The following is a 21,544-nucleotide window of genomic DNA, read 5'->3' as shown; positions in this document are numbered from 1 at the left end:
TGTCACATCCCTGCAGTACACAGAGAAACCATAAACTTATTTTCAAGTGCCCAACACACGTGCGTGCCTGTGCATGTGGGTATTGGTGTGTGTGTGTGTGTGCCTGCAGTGCGTGTAATATGCCAGCGAGAGTGAAAAAAGTGAAAGTTTGCTCAGTGTAAAAATGAACTGCTGCCTGTGTGTGTGTGTGTGTGTGTGTGTGTATGTCACGAAAAAGTTCAAACAGCGTTCAAAGATGAAGAAATTCAAAATAAACATCTGTCACTGTTTTGTATCATTTATTGACCGTTTCATCAGTTTTCTCACAGTTTAAAATACACTTTATTTTGACTAGAATAATATATCTGAGAAAGGGGGGAAAAAACCATACAGAGGCAAATTATCACATCATCGCTGCTGCTTTTCAGGAGTTTCCACGAGCTGAAAGGCGCGACTCTTTGCCATTTCTTATCTCGGGGCTAAGGCTTTTTGGCACAATTCTGTCGCGCGCAGTCGTGACTCCTCACCCTGACACAGCGATCGAAAAAATCAGCTCATCGCGCACAGAAAGTCTTTTTGGACCCACAATCGCTCGTGTTACAGTCAACATACGGCGTGTAAAACACTGGTTTGATTCACCCCAGCAGCAGCAGAACACAGCAACCACCTTCTCTCCAGCCCCGGACCGTCCGCAGCTTTCCTCGGCGCACTGCGCTGACTCTGCAGAAGGAAATCATCGGAGGAGTGTAGTAGGAAGGCGTTTTTTGTGTGTGCTTTTTTCCCCCCTCAAGGTAGGACAAGCAGTTACAACACAGCGTCTGGCTGTCAGCGATCCCAGCTGTCTCCTTTTGGCTTCAGTTTACGGTTTGGGAAAAGAAGAAGAGGGGACAGAAAGAGAGTCGTGGTCGTGCGTTCCTCTCCGTGAGACCGACGCGTTTCCAAACGCCTTGACGCGCGTGTTTTCTCTGTGAAGCGGCCGGGACACATCGATTTTTTTCTTTTTAATATAGTAGCCGCCGTTTTCCCACGCTACACCTTAAAAAACTATCATAAACGGCGATGATAAGTTCGTGAAAAGAAGACCAACGGTGAATCACATCAGACAGCGGACAGCATTGAAGAGGAGAAAGTTCCCCACTTGAGGGCGAAATCAGACTTTTCTGAGGACGCCAAGTTTGAGAAGTGCCAGGAGCCCCGGGGTCTGTGAGATACAACATGCAGCAATGGTAAATATGAATTTTCTACTCAAGTTTCTCAGCTGAAAAACACCACGAGAATTAATTGTTTTCCTCATCTTCTTCCTCTTTTTATTTTTCTGTTTTTTTACAACTTCTGTGCTGGTCTGTGTCATCTAAACTCACCAGAGCGGGCAAAAAAGTTAACCAAGTCTGTATGAGCAGTTTCTTTCACTAAAGTTCATTCCCCTAGTTGTTTTTCATTCAATGACTCATCCAGTGGTCATGATTATATGCCTGCATTTAAAAGAAAAATAATTCCCTCTGCCTGTTTTGACTTTTCCTTCACTTTATCTTCCATCTTTATCTTACAAAACCACCACTGATCACTGTATCTGTGTTGCTGCCCTTTAGAAATGAAACCAAGAATCTGTGACATTAACAAGTAAGTTACCCAAACAGGCCTTGATTTCACCTGGTTTCTCAGTTTGAAACAGTTTATCAATTCTCTGCTCCCCCATGGTGGAGTCACAAAGTTTTACCTGAGCTCCCAGACACAAATCGTCAACTCCAGACACAGTGTGAAGACTGTGTAAATTGTTTTGTTTGATTATTGACATGACATTTATGTCTGAAGTCACCTCATACTACCTGTAGATTTGGGCTGACAAGTTCACAAACTCATACAAACTCAAGCTGCTAGAATGCAGAGTATTTGAGTTTAGTATCTACAGACAATAAAAACTTGTGAATGGTGGCTATAAAAATGTATAAAGTGTGTTTACGGAGAAGAAATGTGAGCAGACCTCATTTAATAGACAGAAGCAACATTTGAAAAGTAGTTTTTCAGGCTCAAAATCCCTGCGCTGAAAAATCCTGCTTCACCTTTCTGCAGAATTCCTTCTTGTGTTGCGTGGTATTTTTTCCTGCAATCTTTTACTGTTTGTTTCTTTCAAATATTCACTGTCTCCGTTCTGTTGATGTTAAGTCGGTTTGCAGCAGTCTTTGTTTTTTGCAAACAGAGCTGTAGATCATTTTAATATAATGCTATATGCAGTCTGACAGTGTCATATTTTCTCTCCAAAACCCGTTTGCCTCACAGTGCCCCACAGAGTTCTTGCCTGTTTATGCGTCCCCGTGTTACGGTTCACCTCTGAAAGGGAAACTCAGGGAGCTCATGGGTAACCTGTGACAGTGAAACACAAGCAGAGGCTACACAGAGGCATTTCATGTCAGTGTAAGACATTTCAGCGCGGACATATGTGAATGCTTCAGGAGACAGAGGGAAAGAAAGAGGGAAGAGGGGTTGAAAAAGAGGAACAGAGAGGGAGAGAGAGAGAAAGAGAGAGAGAGAGATTGAGATGAATGGCCCAACTTAAAAGCGCCACAAAAGTACCTTCACACTTTCATCAGCGAGATGTGTGTGAGATTAAAGTGTAGCGCTGTGTTTTGGCCTGCTGCTGTGTGTGTGTGTGTGTCAGGGATGTTTCATGAGCTTGAGCTGGTGCTGCTACTATAGTGAAGAATGCCAATTTACATTCCAGGAGTGTCATTTCATTACTTTTATCTCCATGCTGCCTTCTCCCTGCCAGGGCAGTCAGGGATCTGGATTTCCTTTACAACATAAGTCACACAAGTTAAAATGCTGGTATTCCTTTTTATCTGTGTGTTTCTTTCTCTTCCTCGTGTGTCAGATAATTATACACTTATTACATTCTCAGAGTTGCTGACAGAGAATAAGTGCTGGTGGAGAGGAATATATATATATATATTATACTGTATATTCTTTTCTTTTCTTTTCTTTTTTTTTTGAGATTGGACAACAAAACTCTCCACATAAAATAATGTGGAAAATGTCCAGTTAAATGTCCTCGTTATGCAGCGAGCAGACGCCACGGTTCAGCCTATATAGCACTGCTACGTGAGGTTAAAGAAAAAAAGTTAAAGTTGTCAGCGAGGGTGCAGCTAGGTCGTGATTCCTCTGGGTCTGCAAGGAATCAGAGAGGGGGAGAGTGTGTGAGAGTGTGTGTGCATGGGGTGGGAGCCACTGGTTAGTCGGTTCAATAATCTGCTGGACAGGTAGGCCTGTGACGCCCCCCTTAGAGAGGCTGCTAATGAAGAGAAAGGCTGCTTAGTGGTGCTCTGCTCTGACCTCACCAACCCTCCCTGTCCCCCCTGCTGGTTTCCTCTGATTACTGCTCACATCCAGAAACACTTCCCTCCTCTTCACCCACTACTCCATCCCCTCTATTTCTCCGTGGCTTTCTAACTTTCTCATCCGGTTCTTCTTAATTTGAAAAGAATGGGTGCTAAGTGCATAATGGACTAATAAGACATTTTGGTGCATTTATGTATTTTCTGCACTTTGTTCTTGTACTTGTGTACTCTCTTGTGTTTCTACTTTGTGCGATTCGTTTTTGGAAATAATCACTTCTTGACCTTCATGTTCCTCCTCATTTTCTTTGCAAGTTTAGTTATGATGAGACTGCGCTCTCAAGTAAAGAGCTTAACCTCGGCGTTGCACGGGTGAAAGGAAATAGGTGCAAGCGTGGAGCGGGGAGAAAAAAATAAACAAACTTATTTTAGATGAGACGAGAAATATGGACCTGCTGCACTCATGCTAACAGGTGAAGAGATTCAGCAACGCTCCCTCCCACCGTCACACAATGTTTGCCTCCACAACATCAAAGTAACATTCTCCGAGTGTTTTTATTTATCCAGAGCTCCAGAGCTGGGCCACTGCTGTACCGATATAGCCCCGCTAATCTCCATCTGTCCTCAGCCCCAATAATCTCGCGAGTGACTGATAGTGTGTCTTGGCCGTGACAGAAAAGGTAATATTTTGAAAGGAGGAGTGGGGTCATATACCTAACGGTGACTTGAGACGATAAACTTTGAACAAGACACTGCAGCCGAAGCTGTGGGATCCAGCGACTAAACAGAGACACTGTGAAATGTTAAAACAAATTGGATCGCAGAACACCTAATTTAATAAAGAGCACAGTGTGAGACATAGTTGATTTAAAACAATATACATATGAGAGGCATAATTACATTTTTTTGCACCTCAGCATACAAAGTTAAGAAACTAAATCCTTATACACTTTCACTGATGAAAAATATCAAATTTCCTTATGAGCACATTTGAAATTTGGTCTGTGTTCTTAAATTAAAAAAAGAGAGAGAAATAAACAGTAGGAGTTAATGAATAGGGTTAACAGTTGTTATGACATGAGCATTCAAGATGTGTTTTGTCTTGTACCATCACCCTGATTGATATCTCTAAGAGCTTTAAACTGCTCAATGATAGTAGTGTGTTGGTGGCGAGGGGATAGATCATACATGGAAATGGCAAGTTAATCAGATTAAAATCAAGCTCGGCGCTACAAGCTGTGTTTAAACTGTAAGCCGATACTCCCACTTACATGTGTTACATTTTTTGTGTCGTTTTTTTTTTCTGCAGGCTTCATTTCACATGCTAATCCAAACACTATCATATTCCTTAAGGAAGAAATCGGGAAAACTTTGGTCTCAGAACATGAACACACCCAGTGTGTGCAGAAGCCACACACTCCCTCAGTCTTTATTTGTTTAAAGTGAGAAATGATAGAACACATTTTGCACAACTCAGCCTTTAGAAAATACACTCCGGCTGCATTTTTCCTGTCTTCCTACTAGACACAGCCATGATTCTTACATTTTCAGCTGTAAGCTGGGGTGGCTTTAATTGATTCTGTCCAGAACTAATTACTGGCAACTAAGTAAAATAAACACTTCAGTGTCACTGGGTGGCAACGGTGGATCGGTAGGGAAATTACATTTCACTTGTAATCCATACATTCTTCAGCTGTGCTAGAATATAATTCATGTCGACGCTATAGAAATACCAGAGAGCTGGACCTATGTAACGAACAGGAGTATAGTTGTAACCAAATGGCTCAGTTGGGAGGTATAGGGTTATGTGGTATAATTTATATTTTATAGCTCCCTCCTGCACTGACTGCACTCCAGAATAAAGTTGTTCGATTTTGTTCCATGAACAGTGAGTGAGAAAATCTGGGATTTCACTTGTGATGGAAACTCCAGACACCACTTTGTTCCTTGCTTTCTCTTGTACTTTTTTTTATTTTCCTGTTGAGTCTCATTTCTTGCTTTCAGATAAAAAGACACCAAACTGCTGCCGTTTGTATGCACAGTGTACATGTGGATGTTTGCATGACTGCATCTATGTTCTCTCTCTCTCTCTCTCTCTCTCTTTTTTTTGGGGTGTGTGCATTAGTGGCCCATGCCCCAGTGACTCAAAAGGCATGGAAAGATCTCCTCAGGCCATACAGAGTGATTTGATTAAAAGAGAATAATTTGCCCTAAAGATGTCTTTTCTCTTCCCTCCAAAAAAGCTGGTGGAAGAAATATGATATGACAAGATAAGTGGTGGCTCATGAAAAATTCCTGAGGACTGAGACGTAGCATGTTGACTTTGGCATCATTGCCCAGAGTGTCTACTTCTTTGCTAGAAACTGTGCTGACAATGTTATTTTTACCTGAATCGCCTTTGAAATTATTCCCCTGGTTCTCGATTCAGAGTTCTTTTATTTGAAACCTGTTTATGTTCTGTCCAAACTCCGCACTTAACTCCAGGCATTGTCTCCTTCAGCTGACCAAAGAACTCTTTTACGTACTGCGATTTCATATCGTTACTAAAACAATTATGAATGGCTGTTTATGAAGAAAAAACGGGTCTGAATTTGCATTTGCATGCACTGATACAGCCAATTACAATAAGCCCAGTCACTCTCCTCTATCAACAAAGGCATCTAGCAATGTGTGCACAACCCGACAAAAAATGATGACAACCTGTTGTTAAGGTTTCCTGATGCTGGTGTTTCCTGTTCTCACTGCCTGACACATCACAGGTGAAATGTACTTCCACTTCCAGCTCTGTTGGACTTCTCCTGTGCTTAAATCCTGGTTTTGCTGACCCATCCATCCACCCTGACCTCCTCCTCAAGTGGACTTTGCAGCTGTGTGTGTAACACTGGTCACCTGATCCGTCTCCCATCATAGATTACGATGACCAATTAGTCAGCGTTGTCTCTATTATTTTGGAGCATTCCCTGAAATTCCCTGTTGCAAACAACCTATGAGGCCATTTTCATTGGCTGGTGTTCTTACAGTAGATCAAGAAGCAGACTGGCCACTTGAGGCTGGTTTCAAAAGCTCATCAGTCCTCATAGACTCCCGTGTTAAAATACCCCAAGTTTACGGAAGTGATGAACAACAACACACAGCCCTGCTCGTTTAACTAGGAGTGTGCTGCACATAATGTGAAGCAGGTAACATCCTGACTATGCATGTCAAGTCAAGTCAAGTCAAGTAAATTTTATTGATAAAGTGCCAGTTCACAACAAAGTTATCTCAATGCACTTTACAAGTAGCGAAGATCTCACCAAGAACAAGCACATATGGCAACAGGGGCGAGGAAAAACGTACTTTTATGAGGCAGAAACCTCAAGCAGAACCAGACTCAGAGTGGACGGCCATCTGCTTCAACCAGCATGACAACCTCTCACAACCTCATGTCAAAAACCAAACAAACAAACTATCCCTATAATATGTGTGTTTCACTTGAGCATAGGTTGAAACATAAACACAAACAGCATTGTGTATTTAGTTGATTGCACTGACTTCCCCAAGTCAAGGCAGGAAGTTGATGGAAGACCCTTTTGTTGCCATGATTATGGACATTTCTGGTACGTACATGTTACACATTATATCTTTATAGTAGAGAGCGAACAGAAAATCTTTTTTCACAGACATGCGGTTATCCTTTATTAAATCCAGCTATTTCAAGTCTATATATTTAATTGATCAAATTCAGCTAAAACAGTGACAGTTCAGTGTAACACAGCTGATAATGACACAAATCTTTTATTACTCTTTTCTTTTCAGGCTACACAAGAAGGCAGTGGCTCAATAAACAGAAAACAAGTCTTCAGGTACTGAGTTTGTTTCTGTTTGACACTGTGAAGATTCTTTGACTGGTAATTTTATTTTGAAGGTGTAACTTGTCAAGCTCGATTTTATGTTGTGATTCTGTCAAACCTATTCTATTTCTACATAAGACCTGCAGAGTGAATAAACTGTTTAACTCTTACGCTGTGTGGTATTTGTTTCATTTTTATCAGATGCACATGTTGTCTCTTATTAATTTCATATTAATGGCTTTTATAAGTCTGAATGTTCAAAGAAAGTGAATGAAAAGAAAAGCCCCACAGATCTTACTTATCTTGAATTTTATGAACATTTAAAAACTAAACTGTCACTTTCATTTGAGTTGAATATAAACATCTAGATCAGCATACACTTAAGTAAAAATGTTGCAGCTGTAGAACCCACATCTGGCTACTTTGGGGTTTTTGTGGGTTTGATTTTATTTATTTTTTTAATTTGAACATGGGTTACTTTAAACTGTGTGTACTAACCAATGCCTAAAATCCCATGCCGGCTGGGTCAAGAGGGAGCAGTAGTCACCTTGAATTTTTCTTTTTTTTAAGACTTCACTTTTACCAGGCTTTATCTGACAATGACTCTTAACTTAAACTATTGATACTGTAATATTTCAGACACACTAGTAACCTTGTGGGCTGAATGTATAAGGTAGCCTCTATTAAGCAGCCGTTATACAGAGTTTGGAGTCTTTGTCCTTGTATGAATCATTTCTTTGATTTTGGATATTACTTTTTAAGAAATCAGTGAAGGATGTCAGTCAGTGCATTGTGCATATGTTCAATTCTGTTGTGAACATTTTCATATATTTATGTGACCTGGCTGGGTCAAGAGGGAGCAGTATTCACCTTGCTTTTTCAAGACTTTACTTTCACCAGGCTCTCTCTGACAATGATTCTTATCTTAATCTATTGATAATGTTTCAGACACACTAGTAACCTTGTGTGCTGAATTTATAAAGTAGCTTCTATTAACCAGTCATAATACAGCGTTTGGACTCTTTTCTTTGTTTGTTTTCTTTCTTTCTTTTTTTTTTGGATATTACTTTTCAAGAAATCAGTGAAGATTGCCAGTCAGTGCATTGTGCATACTTCCTATGTTTATGTGCTCGGTGGAGCATGGGCATATGTCAAAGAAATGATCCTCTAAACAGCATAATTTATTTCGGCAAATACCCCATAATGGCATTTTCTTATGTTCGAGTGATAAAGCCCTCCAACAGCACTGGTAATTATGTCTCTTGTCTGTCCAAAGGAATAAGTTTAGTGATGTTATTATAGAGCTGCATAAGGAGGAGGTCATGGTGGATGGATGGGTCAACAAAATGTGGTACAGCAGACTGCCGGTAGCTTCCTGTTTCCTACCAACGCTCAGCTTTGGTTTCTTTTATTCATAAATACGATCCTTCCATAACCTTAACTCAGTGGTGATTATTGTGACCAAGATGAAGAAAGCTCCCTTAGTAAGTACTTATTTCCATCCAAACCATTCCCTAACCAACTAAGTTTTGTTTATGCCTAAACCTAACCAGACCTTAACCAGAGCACTGCCACATCGTAAAAAAGAGTTATTTTTCCAACAGCAATTTGTAATGGTTTCGAAAAGCACTGATGTACAGTACGTGTCATGTCACTTTGGATGGCAGGCAGATATAAGATGTATTTTTTCATAAATCTGGAAGAGTATTTGTTATCAAAATAAATCTTGAGGCCAGCTTACTAAAGCATTTGAAATAATAGAGGAGATGTTGCTAACCCTGGCCCCAACCAGTGAAAAGCTCCATCTGTATTGTTTGCAGTTGGGAGGCACACATGGATGAACCCTATAGAACTGATCTGAGATAACCCTAGAGAAGTGTTTTAATGGATGATGCTGCATCCATTGAAGTGTGCTGTGCCGTACGATACATCTCCAAAAACCGGGATGACATGTTAGAGGTCCTACCCTGTGATTGTTGGTGACAAAGGTGCTTTTTATGGTGATAATCATAGTAATTAAGCAGTCCGAGGATGATGGGATTTTGTGTGTTTGTTTGCTTCTTAGTTCACTTTTCCTGTTTGAGGGAAATTTAACGCTCATAAAGGCCACATCTGTATGCTTGTGTGTGTGTGTGTGTGTGTGTGTGTGTGTTCGTCCGCGCATCTATGATTGTATCTGTGTGTTTTTTCGCTCGCGTTTGCGGCCGTGTGTGTGTGAGGAGAAATCTGCTGACAGGTAGTGTGTCAGGAGGAGGGGGGACAGTGGCGCTTTTGAGACAGACACAAGAGACGAGTCTCAGAGAGAGAGAGAGAGAGAAAGAGGGCCTCTTTCATGTGACTCTGCATTCCACCAAGGCACAGGCAGAGAGGCACAAGACGAGACATGCGTCCCCCCTCGTCACTCCCTCTGCCTCTTCCCCTTCTACACCCGCTCTTCTGCCCTCCTCCCCCTCCACATCCAACCTCCAACCCTCCCCTCCGCTAGTGACCTTAACATTTATCAAAGAACCCCATGCTGGAATTCCTCTTCAGCATCTGTGTCCTGGTGAGCGAACCAGACACACACACACAGACGCACACACACAGACGCACGCACATATATACATGACACACATTCACACACACACATACCGTGTCGCAGACCAATCTGTTTTGAATATTGTGGCGCTGTGGAGGGGCTGTCCTTGTTGTTCCCCGAGCAGGGGAGGGTGGCCTCGAGACACTCACACACAGAGACATGGACACATGCTTGCACACACATTCTCTCCTCCTTCTTGTTTCTTTATTGTACCTCCTGTCACTTTGTCCTATTCATTTAACCTTTCATTACAGCCAGCAGACAGCCCTGTGTGTGTCTGCACAGCTTCAGGAACAATGCCAAAAAAGCCCCACTGTCACAGTTATTAGATTCCTCTGGCCCCCTTTTACCCTGGCAACTCAATATTAAGAGAGCGAGAGTGAAAGAGGGGAGGCAGGATGAGGGAGGGAAGCAGAACATGGAGGAGAGAAAAAAAGGGGGTGCGTGGTTGACACTGCTGCTCAACTCCTATGGTGAAGGATCCTCTTGACTTGTCAAGGACATATGCCACATGTTGATAGTAGACAGGTCTCAGACCAAGCAGCGCAGGGAATGTTAGCCACGACGGGGGGAAGAGAAGGAGAAGGAGGAGAGGACGGGCGTGGTGTGACTGTCTTGTGCTGTGGCGAGCAGCACCCTGGAGGAGTCAGACTGAAAACACAAACAGTTTGTGGAGGAATTCTGTTTTTAATGGGCAGCGAGGAGGGGCGGTCTGGTCCCCAAGGAAGGACAGACCAGTTCCCTCTCCTTCTCCTCCCTTCTTCCTTCCCTGCCTGTCGCACTGTCTCTCTCTATCTTATCTTCTGCTCCTCCTCCTTACACACCAGACCCTATGAAGAGGATCTTTGTTTTATGACCCCTGTTGTAAATGTATGTGTGTGTGTGTGTGTGTGTGTGTGTGTGTGTGTGTGTGTGTGTGTTGAACTCTAAACTGGCTATGAAAAACAATTAGCTCTTTTGCATTTTGAATGAAGATGAAAGAATACATAGCAAGTTATTGATTAGTTTCATACCTCCAACAGCCATTATGGCCGTCCGACACATTATCGAGGTGAAGATGGAATATTTTCTGAGAAGCGCTAAAGTCTCTCTGTCACTCTCTGCTCCCTCCTGAACATCATGTAGCTCGACACGTCACTGGCGGATATCTCATTAAAATTACAAAAGGGAGCTACAGTGTTAGGCCTATACCTTTATTTTTTCTTTCTCCATTACAAATCCTCAGTAGTTTACACAATATTCAGCTGCATACTGTTGATTCTGATTACAAACACTTAAAATAAACCATCGTTGCATCATCAACCACCACTGACACGTGTGACCTCAAAATATGTTTGCGTTAAAGTGACAGAGCCCTCTACTGGCCACAGCAGTCACAACGGGAGCCAAGAAGGAATTATTATAAAGCGCCAGTGTCCGAATAGGAGGCACGTACAGGGTGTGTCTTTTAACCATGATAGCTATTCTATAACTTTGAGCACACGTTTTTAGTTGTAACCATGATGACAAAGGCCCTGAAACATTAACAAAGTGCTTATCTCAACCTGTTTTTGTGGATAAAACCCACCCAACCTTTGCCAGAACATAAAAGTGTTAATATTTAGTTATTAAGAGTGATTTTCAGCAGTTTATCTTTATCTATTTATCTCTCTCTTTTAGTTTATCTTCTTCTATGGGTCACATCTGAGGGCAAAAACAAGATGACCTATGTGGTTGTTTAGGTTGGAAGAAACCTTGACTCCTGGAAATTAGTTAGCCTATATAAATATTACTCATTTATGTTGTGGAAGCAGATGTAATCAGTAGCTGGATTATCTCCAGAGGCAGCAATCTTTTAAAGCGCTACATTTATGTACCACAAATAGGTGGTCTGGGTGGGCATTCAAAGCACAAGACAACAATTTGTTGAAGGTTAGAAGAACATTATAGTTTAGATTTAATATTAGTAAAAAACTCAACTGCTTCAAATCATTACAGACTTTTTCTGTATTAAACCTGAGCTACACTTGTTCACTAAACTTAGGCAAGTCCTGCCAGTCCCCTAACATAACTATGAAAAAGATAAATAATGCTGTAGACACTAAAAGATGGCACTATGACAAAATTATATGGTATTACATTTTTTGCATGTTAATCAACATTTTCACAATATGTTAATAGGAAACAGGCAGCATTTTTCCTTTAAGTATATGGATATATTTCAATTCTAATTTCTAGGACACAAGGTTGGTGAGTTTAATGCAATAAAGCCCATCTCAAAGCCTTCAAACCCATAATTATTTTTATTGACAGTTGAAGATAAACTACATTTTTGTCACCTAAGATTCATGGTAGAATTTCACATGTGTAATGTGAACACGGTGGAGAAATACCTTACGGTCTGCTTTCATGAAGTCTCTATTGCCTCTCTTGTAACACTGGCAAAAGCCCGGTGCAGTCCAGTAAAGCTTGGTAAAGCTGTGCTCAGGTCAGTCCAGCCCAGTCAGCAGAGAGCGGACAGTGATGCTCCTCCAGTAATACATTAGCTGAAATGGATCAGGGCCTGGAGTGGAAAGGCATTGGTCACTCTGGTGGGGGGCAATGAATCGCTCACCTGTCATTGGAGATTGAGCAAGCACACACACACATACACACACACACGTGAATGAATGCACATTACACACTTTCCCTGCCCTGAAGACAGAGGGGCAGAAACAGAGCAACAGTCTGAATCCGGACCATCAGGCAGCAGTCTTGATGAAGTCCATCTCTCACTTCTGTCATCCCTCTGCACCTATCCCTCCCCCTCTCTCCCCTCTGAGGCCACCACTCCTCTCTGTGTGACTGACTCTTTATTATCCTCATCCCGTCACTTAGTTAGAGCGGTGACCAGCCGCCTCTCTCTCCTCTGTCCTCTCTGTCATCCCCATTTCCAACCTCTCCCTCTGCCTCCAGGCTGTCGATCCACCTCTCTGCCCCACATCCCTCTAATTCTCTGATTGGACTCTCTCTTTCCCCTCTCAGGGCTGTAATTGATGGTGGTGTTATTGTGCCCACTTCCCTGGCCCTAAAGCTGTTCCTCCAGGTCAGCACTACTCCACCATTTAAGACATGCTGGGAATGGGGTAGACAGTGAAGAGCTTTTTTCTTCTTCTTTTTCTTTTTTTTTGTCTGTGTGTGTGTGTGTGCGTATGTGTATGTGCATAGTCCTGTATGTATGTGTGCAAATTTGTGAACGTGCTAAAACCAGGGTTACTCATCTGCTTTGTCTGGTTAAGCAATCAAAGTGTACCTGATTGGTTTTCAGACTGTTCTTTAAAATTCAAAACAATCTTGACTTTCACACTTGAACTTTGTCATTTTTGAATAAGGGACAACATTTCCTCAGAACTACATGTTCCTCCTCAAGTGTAGTGTTTGCCCTTGGCTGCCATAGAAATGCACACAGTGGCTTTGATTGTATTCTTTGTTTGGTGGTCCTTTCTGGTAGCATTTTCCAACTTTTAAACTATTTTGCAAAGCAAAATAAGTACACTGTGAAGTATTTTTCAAAGCATCCTGTAGAGGGAAAAATCTCTACCTGTTAGGAAGTTTCAATTCTAATTCTTTATCAGCTTCTTACTTGTCACCTGTACAAAAATCAAGGTCCTCACGCTCAAAATTCATTTATGTTTTTTTTTCTTTCCACTTTTCATTTGACCTCAGTTGAAGCTAACTTGATGGTTATGTTGTAGTTCTTGAAAGATTTGCAAGGTTGAGTAGGACTTGAGTCTGAATGAGTCAGTACCTGCAGGTATATTCATGTTTACCCACTCTAGTTTTTATTCCATAGCTTTCCTTTGTGATGTATAAGAATGCTGGTTGGATGTGTACCTCACCCTGGACCAGATCGCAGCAATAGTACTTAGTAAAACACAAGATGTAAAGTTTGTTTTATCCACTAAGCTCTTTCTCTCTCTTTTTCTGTCTCTCTTTGTCCCAGTCTCTGTCTTTCTTGCTTCCTCTCTCACTCTAGCCCAGAGTCCCTCCCCAGCATGGACCTTGTATTTATTACCCTCTAAGTAATCACTTTGCTTTCTCTTTTGATAGACTGTTATTGCTCTAACTAGCTGAGGTCCCTATAGGTATTTGGAGGCTTTCCAGTTTTATTAGACAAAGGCCTCATTATTCAAGGCCAGCATTAAGACTACCATTAGATCCATTTGCCCCCTAGTCACATGTATCCAGTAGCAGCCAATTCATATTATAGCCCCTGCACACTTAGTATTTACAACACAAACATACTCATTCCCTCTTGTCAAAGTTAAATATAGACAATAATTAGAGAGTAACTTTGCCACTTTGTGAGAGGCTGGATAAGTTTACAGTAATAGTTTGTACAGATATTTTAGTCATCATCAAAGTGAAGTAACTGGATAGTTTGAAAAAACAAAACAAAACATTAACAGCTAAAATTGGAATTGAAACTTGACTAGATTTTTTTTTTCCAGTTTTCAAAAGAGGATAAAACCAGATTTGGATGCAGAGACACTGCATAAGTTTCAAGCATCTGGATTGGTTTTTCCAATTGCAGCTGTTAACTGATTCTTGTGAGCTGACATTGCTTGATGTGCTGCTGACTTACACAGTATGGTGCGTTACTGACTACAGTGCGTCACTCCTCCATGTCACAGCCCCTAATGATACAAGATGTTTTCTCCGTCTTTTCAACAAGCTCACAGTGTTGGTGATATACTGTTAGCAGTTAGAGCCTTCTGTCCCTTTGTAATATTCATCATTGACCCATTGTGTAGCAAACTGTTTTATTCCACTCACACATTGGGAACTTCACACCACTTATTCTCATTCGATGGAATTTTTCAGCCATGCAATGTCAACACCTGCTGAGTCCTTGGCCTTGTCATTTGAATCATGGCAGGCTGCGGCAGTAAAGTTCAGAGTCATGAAAAAATATACAATAAGCTGATACATCCCCAGACTTATATTTCCATTGGAAATGAATTGATATAACAAACTATTTTAAGTGCCCGCCCACAAAGTTACTGGACCAATCAAATTTTAGATAAAAAGAAATCACATCTTGTGTAGAAATCCAATCTTTGCACACTATTGCTGAACAAAACTTGTGTTTGGTCTTTCATCTTTCATCTATATAGATTTTCTATTGTGACATTGGTCCTTTTTATAAAACATAGCTACTCAAGGTTGTGCCTTTGTTCCAGATTGCTGTTCTGTATAAAAGATCTGAATATGCAACGGGGGCTCGTGGTGACTGCCTCCCCCAGCAGAGGTAGTCAGAGCTGGATTGATGTCAGCATGGCGAGACTGACTTTGGAGTGCCAAATCTGAAATCAGCCACTGGGGCGGCAGTGTGCCAGCTACTGTAGTTAAGTACAAGGTAAACCAGTCAATCTGGCATAAAGAGGGGTCATCTTAACAGCAATATAGCGGGACTTCTGTTTAAAAGACGTTTTCCTCTTCAAGCAGTCAGCACACCCTCCTCCCCGGGGAGCCAGAGCATAAACAAAGAAACAGATGCTCAACTTGTGGCAGAGAGGCAGAGAGATTTAAGGTGCTCCAGTTTTGATTTCTTCTATTTCATTGTTGCAGCTTTTTAATTTCTTTGTAGCCACCTGTGTGTCCAATATGGTGCTCATCCTTCCTAATCGATGGGCCCTTATTGGGTTTCTGCGTTTGGTCAAATATCTCATCGCTTTCTGGCCCCTCAGGCAACAGGATCCAAACTAATAAGAAATCTCCTCAGTCTCTCGGGTTGGGTGTACAGATGAAAAAAATGATTAGTGCTGAGATAGTATGTATCTGTGACCGAAACCAGATTTTCTACAAGTTGACCAAGTTAAAACTAAAGCCTGAAACACAGAAGTTGACATGTTTACTGATCCTGAAGAGGATGTCAGCTCATGTCCACATTAAGCTGCTTTTATTTGAAAGAGTCTTTTTCTGTCCAAACGTCCAACAACCAAGAACTGACTATTTCAAAAATGTTCCTGTGAATGCAACAATCTCAAAACACTGTCAAAATAATGATCGAACAATACAGCGAGTTGCATTATGAGTTGTCACAGAGCTGTACCTGGTGGTTCTGTGTACAATTTAGCATGTTCCTGTCTCTGAACAGGAATTCACCTTTGTTAAAATATGTAAATGAAAATGTGTGTGGAAAAGGGGACTTAGAAAACTTTCCTTTTATTGTTGTTTGTCAATAGTTGTATTTGTATGTAAATGCTGTTTTCTGCTTTAGTGTGGACACAGGCTTAGGCAGCTGTGTTTACTTATTGTGGTCATGTCTTAGATTGGTTGCAGCTCTTGTGGCACAGGTGGTGCTTGTGAACATAGCCTACTGTACTTGAAGGGGCTTGCAAGCTGAGAGCTGTTCATTTTCAATTTTTTTGTGATATATAATTATAAATATGTATGTATACCAACACTGACATACAGTATAGCAACACACAGATACAGAGTACACACACAAATGGCCTCTCAAACACAGAAATAAATAAAAGGTCCTTCTCAACCTACAAGGGGGTCAGAGTGAGAGAGGAAGAGAGGAATGCATTAATGCACAACAGCAAGATAACATTTACAGTATCTGAATCTATCTATGTCTCCACAATTTATGTCTCAACTGTATATACTGATAAATAGAGCATGTGTAAGAGAAAAAAAAGAAGGAGGGCAGAGAGAGAGAGAGAGAGAGAGTGCCACTTTGGAGTAAAGCTGTCATTACTCCGGCTGGCGCACTCCCTCATAAATACTGATAATGAGATGCTTTCAGCAGCGTAATCATTTGCCAATGTAGCAGTAGGTAATGTGAGAGGAACACTCTCCTTCCTCTGCTTCTGTCTGGAGATGACACAACAGATTCTATTTAGTCATTACCACAGCTCGCCTCATTGAGTAGAACAATACAACACAACTGATTTCTTTTTGTGCGTGCAGTTATATATATATGATAGCAGGAAGAGAGAAAAATAAAGTTGTGCAGATTCTAAGTTACTTTCAGATGAACTGTTAGAGTGAGGCTTAACAAGAGGTAAATATGCAGCTCTTTGAATTTTCTTTGGAGTTTTTCTGGCCCAAAAATGGCAACATTGGTCATTTGATCATGGGAAATCTTTACCAAGAACCCGTGTAAAGCCAGTCCAGCAACAATCAACAACTTTCAAGGCGCTATACCTGTATATACAATACGTTATACTGTAATTGCTGTGTTTCAGTTATTAGTTAATAGTTAACAGCCTTGAGGCTCATATAAGACTAATCAAACAAACACAAGTGTTTTGAAAGGCAGTGATGAGCCATGTTTTGATCTGACCTGACCATATAGTTAAAGTCACATGAGGACAGTCTTTGTAGTAAGGCATTACTGTAACTCTACTACTTTTTGAAGTAATGAGTAGTGCAACTAAACACGTTTTCAAATTAATTTACAAAAAGTTAAGTAATTACATTTATTGCCATTGAAGTTGAGCAGTTACTCATTATTCTATGTGAAACAGATAATAACTACACAGTTTATGTCTGCTGATCACCCGCCTTGGTGGGCGTGGTGACAATACGACCAGCCCACACTATGGTGGACCATTCAGGGTTGAGTTCACTGTTGTGGAAATCAAACTAGAGCATTATGTTTCCCTCCTTTAGAAAAGAATACAGTGCTGATCCGTTGTCTATGTGCAAGTGTGAAAACTTTATGCACAACAAAGGCCAGCGAAGAAGCCCTTGTTTTGAAAGCCTGTCGAGGCTCCAATAAGTACACGAACAAACGTAAATGTAAAACATATGAGCAGTGATTTGTAAAGTAATTTAATTACTTTTTGAGAGAAATAACTAGGAACTGTAACTAATCACAAATTTTCTGTAACTTGCCTAACACTACATGAAGCTCAGTAGAGTCACATGGGTTGCTCTAGAAGGCAATGACAAGCTACCTGTTTCGTCATGTAGGTTGTTTGTGTTCACCTCAGAGGAGCCTTGGTGCCTGTTTACTTAAGCTCAAAGGCCAAGTGGGTTGTCAGACACATTTGTCACAGAGAAACGGTTTTGAGACACACCTTAAACATGTTGCACAGTCTGTCTGTGCATCTTTATATGTGGCTCTGTTTGTTTCTCTTCCCGTCATTTGCACCAACAGGTTCACTGTGTGATGTCCTAAAAGTGTTTGGGAGTTTCCCGCTGCAGGACAGCCACATTAAGGGCCTCCGACCGTCGCCCCCTCTGCTTTCGCCTCACGGCTCAGAATGAACTCACATCTCTGGAGGTGGTCCCAGGATAAAATAAACAAGAAAATGCCTTTGAAAAGCAGCCACTGACACTCCACTATATATATCTTTCCTATGGGCCATCACTCTAATGGCAGTTCCCTAAGAAGCTCTATGAAAGCACTGTATGGCATGTTATCTTCTGCTGCCTATCTACCACTGGCCATTAACCAGCATCCTTGATCATTTTAATAGTCTCTCTATACTGAATCTCTCAGACTCTGCAGTGATTGGACAAACACTGGGGTCCCTAGCGATACGAGACGAATACATTGAGGAGCTATTGTGGTTTTCCAGGGCATCGCTGTGTATTGTTTACTGGGTCTGCTTGATTGCCCTCTGTCCAAATCAGAGGGTACAGGCAGGCAGGGCAGGGGTCTGCAGGGACGCACTGTGTTGTGGACTGTCCCAACGTGCTAAGAATATTCACTCAACCCATGGCTCTGAGAAGGGAACCCATCCATAGCTCAGTAAACACACACAAACACACACATAGTGGGAGTCATACATTTGTGCACCAGGGACCATATGGCCGTGCATAAATGTTGGTGTATTTGAGAGTTCGTGTGTGGTAGGAAACCATGTCTGTCTCCACGTCACAGATAATTACCCCCTGTGTGACTTTGCTTTTCACAGTGGGAAAACACATCAGACCCTCCTCATTGACAGTGGCACATACTGAACAGCTCCAAAATAATACCAACCATATGCTGGCAACTAGCTAGTTATGGGCTTAGTTTGAATAAATATATACATATGGCTTCTCCTCTGGCTTCGACTTTCCTTTGCTTTATTATTTAATGACCTTTGTTCATCCTATCTGACCATAGAGTCACATGGTGCATTGCTAGTGGCAACCAATTCCGTAAAAGAAGAAAAAAAGAGCTGCTTTTCTCTCATAATCTTCACCCACCTCTGATTTGTATCTGTTAATCCCTTGCTTAAAACTCATAATTAAGCTAATTAGACACTATCTTAGTACAATTGTACCTCATTGGCCAGATAGTGGGACTATTCAAAGAGCAAGGTTACATCTCTGAGTAAGAATTTGATAAATGCTAAAGGCCAACATTCAAGCTTTAAATAGTTTTAGTAGATGTTTTTTTTCTTTCTTAATCTTTTGTGCTGTTATTTTCAGAGGCGTATGAGTTTCTCTCCCTTTTTTTTTTAAAGCTTCATGGAATTCATGTTTCACGGTCGTGATTTCAGAGAGGTCTAGTTTTCAAGGCTGTTGCTGAGCTTGCTAACTAGGTAACATTAGAATAAAATGTCTTTTTTTGTTTTATAACGTGAAAAAAGGGGCAAAAGTAAGCCAAAACAGTTTATTTTCTTTCACAATATACCAGAGGGGTATTTTACCAAAGAAAGATAAGATATAGCTTGTCACTTATTGAGGAAGGCTGTGTTTGTCCATCTTGTTTTAGTCACATTACAATAGTTTTTTCGCCTTAAACAATAACTTTATGTATATTTTTGGTTTAAGCTCTGGCAGTCTGGTCATTTGTTGTCAACACAGATCCCCTAGTGCACTCCCTCCTGCAGTGCTGCTGAGTGTGCACAGGAGCTGCTAATGACCCAACAGGTGTTGAAATAACATTAACATAAACAGAGGTCAAGTGGGAATTGCTGCTGATGTTAGACAGCTACACCAAGTTAGCCTAGTCAGTTAACTTAGCTTGCTATCTTCACCCTTTCAAGCAGACTTAACGGTGAAAGGTGTTATAGTGGCTTGGTTTTATCAGAACAAAACAACAAAAGTAACCTAAGCCACTGAGTGGCTGCTGTACCGGTATTGTAGTTGACGTGTCGTCTTCCAGGTCCAATGAATGAAACACATCTCGTCAGTGCTCGGCCGTCTTTAATGTCTTTAGTTCACACAGTGTCGTACCTTTAACTTCGCGGTCCTCGGCGAACAGGCTGCCAAGCCAACGTCACCGGCCAACAGACCAATTAGATGACTTCTCATGTGAATATTACATAATGAGATTCCTCAACTTATCCTATGAAAAAAAATATTGTGTCCCGTTGCTGTGATACGTAAACGTTGTCGCCATATTGGATGAGGCAGATCTGCCCCGTGAACTAATACAAGTGAACGGACTGAACTTTATAAAACACCTTTCTACAGTGCTATAAGTGCTATAAGTTAAAGGGATAGTTCAACATTTTGGCAAATTGGTCCATTGCCACAATCCCTATAGTCCTAGCAGTAGGTTCGTTACCTTTAATTGTTGGTGCGAGCTATTTTTAGAACGGCCGAGCAGAGCCGCGAGCTGCTCAGAGCTACGCTACGGAGGCTAATGGGATTTCTTGGTTTCCCTCATCAAACTCATCAAATACACAATCCAACAACTCCAAAATGCTCTCGTGGCCAAGTTGTGACATGCACAGTCACCACGCTATGAGATAATAATGGAACGTTATGAGACAGAGTGGTTTTCGAGGCAAATTCATGCAAAACCCCTGATGCTCGTTCCCGTCTGGGACAGTCTCTGCATTTGCCTCGAGAACAACTCCGTCTCGTAACGTTCTGTGCTCAGCCACTCACATCATGGGGTAGAAGTATCCCGATTCTTTTCGGGAAAAAGGGGTAGGGATAAAGGGGAGGATTGCATAACCCTTTAAATGAAGAGTTTTCATGACCACACTGGGCGAAGTATCATCATTTTCCCAGAATCAATCAATCAATCAATCAATCAATCAATCAATCAATCAATCAATCAATCAATCAATCAATCAATCAATCAATCAATCAATCAATCAATCAATCTTTATTTAAAGTGTAGAATCACAATGCAAGAATATACTGGAGAACCCAGCAAGATGTCTTCAAAAGCAACCAATGAAACACATAAATGTAGTATTTTTGCAGTAGCAAAGGGGCGAAGGGTAGGAGTATGAATGAGAAATAGGGATGGGCCAATATCAGATTGTTGAAAAGGGCAAAAAATGACGCAAGTCAACATGTGAATGGTCCACAGGGCAATATCATGCTTCACTTTGAGGCCCATCGGTTAAGAGCAACACTGACCATTAAATATCAGTTAACTTCCATGGGAAAGGCTCACTCAGAGGACATGGTGCTCCCAAAATGATTTCACACTCTCTTGGAAAAAAAACACAAAACGGAACAAATTGAGTCTGATATTAAAGGTAAGCAAAGAAAAACAACAACAAAAGAAGCAACAAACAAAAATGCAGACAAACAAAACAATGCGGACAAACAAAACAACACAAACAAAATCAGATTGAGGCTTAACTTTTCTGTTATGAAAACGGATTTTTATTAAAAGGGCTGTTTTTCATGATGCTGACATCTGGTTCTGAGTTTGCAGAAGCTGAGTGAAATGAAATGTGATTATCACAGAAAGATGTTGGGAGAATTCAACCTGTATGTTTGTTTGTGCGTGTAAAAGTTTTGACCCTGTCTCTGAGGGTTGCGGTGACTTGATGTTGTTTAGACTCATCTCCCTGCCTCCTCCCCCCTGGAGACCTGTCTTTGTAGCAATCCCAGCATCCCGCTCACTGCTCCACTGCATCCGTATCGCGCTAATGATCATGGGAGTG

General features: G+C 41.3%; 1 protein-coding gene across 1 annotated transcript in view; it reads left to right on the top strand.

Moving 5' to 3' along the window:
* Positions 1-1,193: 1,193 nt before the first annotated feature.
* Positions 1,194-21,544, top strand: part of bnc2 (basonuclin zinc finger protein 2) — a gene marked incomplete at its 3' end in the record, with an annotated part of 158,720 nt that continues 138,369 nt past the window's right edge. The window contains exon 1 of the mRNA XM_083983467.1: positions 1,194-1,205. Within this exon, the coding sequence (XP_083839593.1) occupies positions 1,203-1,205 (3 nt within the window). The 5' untranslated portion in view covers positions 1,194-1,202. The remainder of the gene's footprint in view (positions 1,206-21,544) is intronic.

The sequence above is a fragment of the Trachurus trachurus genome (assembly GCF_905171665.1).
Source record: "Trachurus trachurus genome assembly, chromosome: 1".
Classification (NCBI taxonomy): Eukaryota; Metazoa; Chordata; class Actinopteri; order Carangiformes; family Carangidae; genus Trachurus; species Trachurus trachurus.
This window is presented reverse-complemented; position numbering and strand designations above follow the sequence as displayed.